The sequence below is a fragment of the Giraffa tippelskirchi genome, chromosome 9 (genome assembly GCF_054371585.1).
Source record: "Giraffa tippelskirchi isolate mGirTip1 chromosome 9, T2T-mGirTip1v1.2.pri, whole genome shotgun sequence".
NCBI classification, from domain to species: Eukaryota; Metazoa; Chordata; class Mammalia; order Artiodactyla; family Giraffidae; genus Giraffa; species Giraffa tippelskirchi.
In genome coordinates, this window is record NC_137283.1 from 159,350,633 (window position 1) to 159,359,659 (window position 9,027).

The following is a 9,027-nucleotide window of genomic DNA, read 5'->3' on the forward strand; positions in this document are numbered from 1 at the left end:
CTTTGTGGGTTAGTGGCCAAATCTTCTGACTCCAAGTTCAGTTTGAATGCACCGTAGCTCCTCCATTTGCTGGTCTGATAAATTACAGGTAGTAACTGGGCTGGTGGGGAGGGAAGGGAGAGGGGAAGGACAAGAAGAAAGAGAAAGATAGAAGCAGGAGGAAGAAAACATTGTACATACTTCTCTTCTCATATAGAATGACATCCCTCATCCTGAAGACTGGGGAGGTCTTGCTGTTTTCAGCCATTATGACACATTGTTGCTCTTTACTGTGATACTGGAATGCCCTGCAGAAGAGAAACAGAAAACACCACTCTATTCCTTTGTTTAAAGGAATTTAAACACTGTTTTCTTCCTGTAAAGCAAAGTTTTATTAATAAGGAAGAAACTCTTAAAGACAACTTTTGATGAATCAAGGAGCTCAGAACTTACTTTCAATTCAACCTGGCACCATATTGAAAGGATACAGCAACACGGTAGATATTCTTTTTTTCTCTTCTACTCTTACCTTCTTCCCTTCCACATTTTCTTTCTGTTTTAACTGCTTTATTCTTTCTTCACCCATTTTCTTAATGAAGCACCAGAATATCTGCTTTGTGTGGGAAAGAAGCAACTGAGCTTCTTTGAACCCATTCCCGAGACGGTCCACGTGGATGCCTCTACCTTCCCGCTTGACGACGCCTCTGATTCTCCCCCCTTCCCTCACAACCCCCAGACCCGCACTCACCCTGTGTGGACATTCAGCCTGGCATCAAAGCCATCCAAGGCTCCCTTTCCAGCTGCATCTCTTACATGAAGCTTTGCATCAGCTGACCCGGCCCCTCCCACAGGTGCCCAGCCAGGCTGCCCTCTGCCTAGAATCCTTCCTGCCTGGTCGCTGTTGACCGAGATTTCACCCTTCGAAGCCCAGCTCAGTCCCCACTCCACCCCAGGCCTTCCCTGATTGTCTCAACTCTTAGGATTGTTCTTTCCTCTGAGTCTTAACCGAGCACATATTGATTTTATCAATATCTCACATTGGCTGTATTTTTTAAAAATTTTTAACATTTTATCCAATTTTTGTGACAATACCATAAATACAAAAGGGTAAGCACTGGCTTTCGGATCTACCCAAAAATCTATCATATATGCTGATTTTATATATCATATATAAAATCTATCATATATATATATATTTGTATATATATATACCAGATCACTGTATCTATGCTTCATGGCTCCTTAAGGTCTAGGACACTTCCAGTCACATGATCTTCAATAAATATTTACCAACAATGATGTTAAAAAGCTACAGCTCATAACAATAGCTGCTGATGTCAAGTGTTACATAATTTCCTTTTGGGGCATTTTTCTAAAAGGGACACTAATGAACTTTCACAAGAAACTGTATGGTTTCAGATACAAGGAGCAAATACAGATTCCAAACTCCAACCTCATGAAATTCCTCTTAAATCCTATTTTCACTGATAAACCCCTGAGCAAATTTCTTGTGATCAATGTAATGTGTCTCAATCAACAGGAGCTCTGCGTAGGCGCAGTGACCAGGAACATACCTGCAAACGAAGTCTGTCTCCTCCTCACACTTTGCTGCACAACCCTCTATGCTTCCTCCTGCCAGGGTCTTCCGACTCAAAGTAAGCAGGGAAGCCCCCTGGATATTTACATAGTCATCCAGGGGGTCTCCGAGACCTACAAAAGTAAAATAAAAATGGAGCAATTGATTAATGCATCAACACCACTGATAATTAATTATCATGAATTTGTAAACTATTCGCTTTGCATCGACCAAGTAAAATTTGCTGCTGAAGCAAATGGGTAGCTGTGAATACACATGGTTAATTAGGAAAACAATTCCATGAATAGATGGCAATATGTTAAAAGATTGACTGGATTACTAGGTTAATAGATTAGAACTATTTAACAATTTCCACATTACTACATTAATGGGTATTAAACCTTAAACAAGAAAAAATTTGATCTGTTTGCTAGTAATTGCATGTCATGATGGAGCACTAGCAGACCACCCTGGGGCAATTTTGATGCTGATTCATCCATCCCTGGGTCTAAATAGAACCTCAGTTCAGTTCAGTCGCTCAGTCGTGTCCAACTCTTTGTGACCCCATGGACTGCAGCACGCCAGGCTTCCCTGTCATCACCAACTCCCAGAGTTTACTCAAACTCATGTCCATTGAGTCGGTGATGCCATCCAACCATCTCATCCTCTGTCGTGCCCTTCTCCTCCCGCCTTCAAGCTTTCCCAGCATCAGGGCCAATGACTCAGTTCTTCACATCAGGTGACCAAATGATTGGAGCTTCAGCTTCAACATCAGTCCTTCCAATGAATACTCAGGACTGATCTCCTTTAGGATGGACTGGTTGGATCTCCTTGCTGTCCAAGGGCCTTTCAAGAGTCTTCTCCAACACCACAGTTCAAAAGCATCAATTCTTCGCCGCTCAGCTTTCTTTATAGTCCAACTCTCACATCCATACATGACTACTGGAAAAACCATAGCTTTGACTAGACGGACCTTTGTTGGCAAAGTAATGTCTCTGCTTTTTATTATGCTGTCTAGGTTGGACATAACTTTTTAAATAGAACCTGGAGGCCATTATTTGATTTCCAACAGTACAGACTTCGGTTGTGACAGTGTCACTTAAACTAATGTGATAGGCATTCTCTGAATGGTTCCACCACCAGATAGAAAACCTTTGTTGAGCTGATGATGTTGAGAAGAAATAAGACCTGGACTAAATCTTGACCATAATACATGGTCATTTTTATACTGGGTTTAGTACAGTGACCCCTCACTATTTATTAGAAAAGAAACCATTTTGGGCTCAATGATAACAACTTTCTGGCGTTTCTGAGGGAACTGCACAAGAGTCTGGCACAAACAATGGTCTCGATTTTCTTCTGAGATAGAATCTGAGTCAGAGAGTCAGTCTGAAGGTCGCTCTGCCCCCTGGCTACTGCAGAGGGTGGCCGGGGCGGGGGTGCCCAGCTGCGTTCCCGCCGCAGGGCCGCCAAGAGAACTCGGTGATCCAGGGGCCGACGTGGCCCCTGAGACAGCTGTGGCTCTATTCCACCCCTCGAGATGTCCTCCTCCATTCTTTGGAATGGAACACCAGCCATGCTCATAGCGTTAGGGGCTAAAAAGAGGTTAACACACTGGAGACGGCAGTTTCCTAAAGTTTGCCTAAATGGGATTAGGCAACCTGGCAACCTTGACCACTTGAGGGGCGGAGCGGAGACCAAAGCCCAAGTGAGCAGGTTGAAAAGTGACCAGGACAGGCGTTGGGGACGTCTTGGGAGGACAATTATTTTCAGAAGCCTGGCTGTGAAAGGAGCATTTCCTAGAGGCCATATGAAGTCTCAGGAATGGTTTAATACTTTTATTTTTAATGTTTTAGTATTTTAATATTTTTATTTAAAATGTCGTTGATTTACAATGTTGTGTTCATTTCAGGTGTACAGAAAAATGATTCAGTTATACATGCATATTCTTTTTTAGATTCTTTTCCATTATAGGTTATTACAAGCTACTGAGTATTGTTCTCTGAGCCACAGCAGTAGGTCCCTGTTTATCCATTTTATATACAGTATCCCAACATGGGGCTTCCCTGTTGGCTCAGCTGGTAAAGAATCTGCCTGTAATGTGGGAGACCTGGGTTTGATCCCTGGGTTGGGAGGATCCCCTGGAGAAGGGAAAGGCTGCTCACTCCAGTATTCTGGCCTGGAGAATTCCATGGTGTTATATCCCAACGTATAACATATATTTTATATATGCTAATCCCTCACTCCTAATTTATACCTCCACCTTCTTTCCGCTTTGGTAACCAGAAGTTTGTTTTCTATGTCCGTAAGTCTATTTCTGTTTTGCAAATCACTTCATCTGCATCATTTTTTTTTAGATTCTACATATAGGTGATATCATATGATATCTGTCTTTCTCTGACTTACTTCAGTTAGTAACATCATCTCTAGGTCCTCTGGGAAATTTTTTAAGATGAGACATTCAGGAGTGTGTTTGGATACTGATGAAAATGATCCAGTAAGAAGGATCATTAAGGGCCAGATGCTCTTTCTCAGAAGGGCCATCCCCGACCACCTTGGACACATGCGGTGCTCAGGGGTGATGCACTGTCCCAGGCTGAGACAAAGCCATTCCCAGAGCCCACGCTCTCCCTGCCTCTGCTTCTTTTTCCTCAACCTAGTTCTCCAAACTGGAAGGATGGATCCTTCCACCCTTGAACAGGAGTTGACCGATGTAGCTTAATACACCAAAAAGCATTCAATACATGCATCAAGACTATTAGAGAAATGCATATTTAGACCCATGCTCAGGTCTGCATCCTGCATTTTTCTCCCAATCTGAGCTCTCCTTCCCAGAAACAGTTGTGCTTTAGTAATTTCTATAGATCAGGGTGTCGCTTTTGTTTTGCTTTTCTTTTCTAAAATTAATTTAATTAGAGGATAATTACAATATTGTGGTGGTTTTTGCCATACACTGACATGAATCAGCCATGGGTGCACATGTGTCCCCCACCCTGAACCCCCCTCCCCCCTCCCTCCCCACCCCACCCCTCTGGGTTGTCCCAGAGCACTGGCTTTTTTTTATTTTATTTTATAAATTTATTTATTTTAGTTGGGGGCTAATTATTTTACAATATTGTAATAGTTTCTGCCATACATTGACATGAATCAGCCATGGGTTTACATGCGTTCCCCCTCCTGGACCCCCCCCCACCTCCCCTCCCCATCCCATCCCTCTGGGTCATCCCATTGCCCCGGCCCGAGCCCTTGTCTCATGCATCGAACAAGGAATGGTGTTCCGTTTCACATATGATAATATACATGTTTCAATGCTATTCTCCCAGAACGTCCCACCCTCACCTTCTCCCTCAGAGTCCATAAAATTGTTCTATGCATCTGTGTCTCTTATTCTGTCTCGCATATAGGGTTATCGTTACCATCTTTCAAATTCCATATATATGCATTAGTATGCTGTATTGGTGTTTTTCTTTCTGGCTTACTTCACTCTGTATAATGGGCTCCAGTTTCATCCATCTCAGTGCCGTGCTTCATGCATTGAACTTGCACTGGTCATCTATTTTACATACAGGAATATACATGTTTCAATGCTATTCTCTCAAATCATCCCACCCTTACAGGAAAGGGGGAAAAAATCTCCTTTTACAGCAGTTCTCAGTGAGAGGCAGATAAGCAGTTTGCATTTCACAAAGAGCCAAGTCTTTTCTTTCAAACACAAGCATGAGGGCACATATATATACTACTGTGATTTTTAAAAAACCCACATTATTAAAAAACTATACTTGTTTTAGTCACAGTATACATCTACATTCAGTCTAGAATATAAAAATAATTTTCATACTCAAAAGATTTCTCTAATATTTCTTGGTCAATAAATAAACTGTATTTATTGACCTACTGTCAAATGAGCCCTAGAACTAATGAAAGAAAGTATGGGGATTTTCAACCTTTCAACCTAGAAAGAAAAAAATTTATTCCTTTTTGGGATATTTCTTTGTCATATCAGCTCTTAAGGTAGGTCTCAGCAGGTATATGCTATGAAAAATAATAACATAATTAAAGGTAAATTAATTAAAGGATAATAAAATGGAAATTTTTATAATATATAAAATATATATTATATTTTATTTATATATATAATATATAAAAAATCATTTAGACCCTGGCCTGCTCTACTTTCTAAGAACTCTTGAAAAGATCTAATTTCAGTCTTTACAGGATATATTTTATAGAGTTCTTATGTTTGCTTTTTTAAAATATATTTATTTTTCATTGAAGGATAATTACAATATTGTATTGGTTTCCGCCATACATCAACATGAATCATCCCTTATGTTTATTTTTAAAGTTTCAGTTCAGTTCAGTCGCTCAGTCATGTCTGACTCCGCAACCCCATGGACTGCAGCAAACCAGGCTTCCCTGTCCATCACCAACTCCCAGAGCTTGCTCAAACTCATGTCCATAGAGTCAGTGATGCCATCCATTTTAAAGTCTGAGGGTAATAGAAATGTTCTAAAAGGTACTGTGATAGTTGCACAACTCTAAATACTGACACCCATTAGATTGTATGCTTCAAATGTGTGAGTTGTATAGTATGTGAATTATATCTCAATAAAACTGTCAAAAAAAAAAAGACCCTCAAAGACATGCTTAGAATATTTTAAAGAAGGTTTAAACAAAGTTGAAAAAGTGAAAACCATCGGATTTCTTCTCGGAAAGACCTGACTGAAGTCCTGGTTTCTTTACTTCTTGGCTTTGGGAGTTTGGTCAATAGGCAAATAATGTGATTTTCGTAACTACAGATTTCCTCATCTATAAAATGGGGGTACGTCTACTACAATAACTGTCGTATCAGCTAAATAATCTGGCAGCTAAATAATCTGGTGATGATAAAGTACACACACGTGTAAGTGTTAGTTGCTCAGTCGTGCCCAACTCTTTGCGACCCCATGGACTGCAGCCCACCAGGCTCCTCTCTCCATGAGATTTTCCAGGCAAGGATACTGAAGTGCATTGCCATTTCCTTCTCCAGGGGACCTTCCCAACCCAGGGATCAAACCTGGGTCTCCTGAACTGCAAGCAGATTCTTTACTGACTGAGCTTCAAGGGAAGCCCCATGGATGGATAAAAATGTACCACTCTACCTCGGGCACTCAATAGAGATTTGTTGAATTACTGTATGTACATCACCTGACTAATCAATGCCTGTGATTTCTCCAGGTATAAGAAGCAAGCTAAGATGTATTAAAAACCTTCCTCAACAGGGAATAGGTCAACACAACCACTCTGGTCAAAGATTGTGGTCAGAGATATTTCGTTGCTCACATTTGAAAGTCAGGCGAATATGAAACCTTAACGAAAACGGTCTAGCTTAACCAAACTGAGAACCAGGCAAAGAGACCAACAACTTTTCGAGTTGTTAGCACTCTGGGCTATTTTTTTCAACTAAAATAACCATCACTTGGGCTCCATCTTTTATATTGAAAGCGTCATTCATTATTTTCTCTGTCCACTTGTCTCCAGTATTCACATAAGGAAAACGAACCTTATTTCTTGAAGAATTCCTCCATCTTAGATGTTGAACTGGGAATCTGATGAATCAAAAGCTAAATTCAGCAAGTTGCCCATAAAACTATGATGGCTTTATTTTTAATATAGTGCTAGGAAAAAAATATATTGATTCAAGTAAAGAAAAAATCTTTAAGTCTTACCTGATTTCAGAAATAACAGAAGTAGAAACACCACCTCCTTATGTTCCATTTTGGGACTGGCCAGCAGCGTCCCAAAAATGGTGTGTCCCAATCCCAAGATGTTATTGACTTACATGAGAGGAAACGCCCACAAACAGGATAATCACACAGAGTTAATCATTCTCCCGGAGGCCCACTGCCGGTGTGCTCTGAGGGTTCAAACATTACCTGGACTGGAGGATCTTACAAAATGTTGACAGCGAAGTCTGCAATAGATGCTGGGAAATGGTGGAGACTGCCCACCCCCACCCAGCTGCCCCAGGCTGCTTCTGCCTCCACCCCCCAGCCCATCATCTTTTCCACTTACTCTTCTTTCCTTCCCTCTTCCTTCTTTCGCTTTGTTCTGGGTAAAAGAAAAATTACAACAATAGCTAACATGTGCTGGGAACTTTCCTATGCAAGACCTCCTGCACAGTTTCATTCAGCCTTCAAAACAGCAAGACTGGGGCTTCCCTGGTGGCTCAGTGGTAGGGAGTCCACCTGATACCGGGTCCAAGCTTGCTCTGCCAGCCGCACGACAGGCCAATGAATCCGAGAGGTGAGGGGCTGAGGCAAGGAAAGACTTTAATCCAGGGGGCCTGGCTGACTGAGAAGATGGCAGGCTAGAGCCTCAAAATAGCCATCTTCTCAGGGCCTGGTTGCCAGGTTCTTTCATGGATCAGATCCAAAAAAGATGGATCCATAAATGATGGATCACCTCCAGAGAGCTGAGGAAGCAAAGTAAAAAGACTCTTCAGTCCTTGCAAATGTCCCCTAGAATGGCAAGCCTCAAGCAGCAGAATGTGTTCATTTTACTTCCTTCGATTCATTTCAGTTGCTCAGTCGTGTCCGACTCTCTGTGACCCCATGGACTGCAGCCCTCCAGGCTTCCCTGTCCATCACCAACTCCTGGAGCTTGCTCACACTCATGTCCATTGAGTCGGTGATGCCATCCAACCATCTCATCCTCTGTCGTCCCCTTCCTCTGTCTCTCACTTCCTTACAGTCCTTCACAAGTGGGTGGCTCAGGTTATCTCCCTGAGGCAGACCATTATGTATGTTTCAGTTCAGTTCAATCGCTCAGTCGTGTCCGACTCTTTGCGACCCTATGAACTGCAGCACGCCAGGCCTTCCTGTCCATCACCAACTCCCGGAGTCCACCCAAACCCACGTCCACTGAGTTGGTGATGCCATCCAGCCATCTCATCCTCCACTGTCCCCTTCTCCTCCTGCCCTCAATCTTTCCCAGCATCAGGGTCTTTTCAAATAAGTCAGCTCTTCGCATCAGGTGGCCAAAGTATTGGAGTTTCAGCTTCAACATCAGTCCTACCAATGAACACCCAGGACTGATCTCCTTTAGGATGGACTGGTTGGATCTCCTTGCAGTCCAAGGGACTTTGAAGAGTCTTCTCCAACACCACAGTTCAAAAACATCAATTCTTCGTCGCTCAGCTTTCCTTTTAGTCCAACTCTCACATCCATACATGACCACTGGCAAAACCATAGCCTTGACTAGACAGGCCTTTGTTGACAAAGTAATGTCTCTGCTTTTTAATATGCTGTCTAGGTCGGTCATAACTTTCCTTCCAAGGAGTAAGCATCTTTTAGTTTCATGGCTGCATGTTTACAATAACAAAAAAGGGTTAAAGTCAAAGAAGCAGATCCAATGTAAATTTGAAATTAACCCTTCCTGGTTACACGCCTGCCAATGCAGGAGACATGGATTCAGTCCCTGGTCCGGGAAGC

General features: G+C 42.3%; 1 protein-coding gene across 3 annotated transcripts in view; it reads right to left on the reverse strand.

Annotated features, from left to right (window-relative positions):
• PLG (plasminogen) overlaps positions 1 to 7,330 on the reverse strand; it is a 52,340-nt gene extending 45,010 nt beyond the window's left edge. For all 3 annotated transcript variants that reach the window (XM_081524436.1, XM_081524434.1, XM_081524435.1), the window contains exons 1-3: positions 7,264 to 7,330; positions 1,554 to 1,689; positions 181 to 287 (exon numbers count right to left, since the gene is read on the reverse strand). In XM_081524436.1, the coding sequence (XP_081380562.1) occupies positions 181 to 287; positions 1,554 to 1,689; positions 7,264 to 7,312 (292 nt within the window). In that variant the 5' untranslated portion in view covers positions 7,313 to 7,330. The remainder of the gene's footprint in view (positions 1 to 180; positions 288 to 1,553; positions 1,690 to 7,263) is intronic.
• Between the last annotated feature and the right edge of the window lie 1,697 nt (positions 7,331 to 9,027).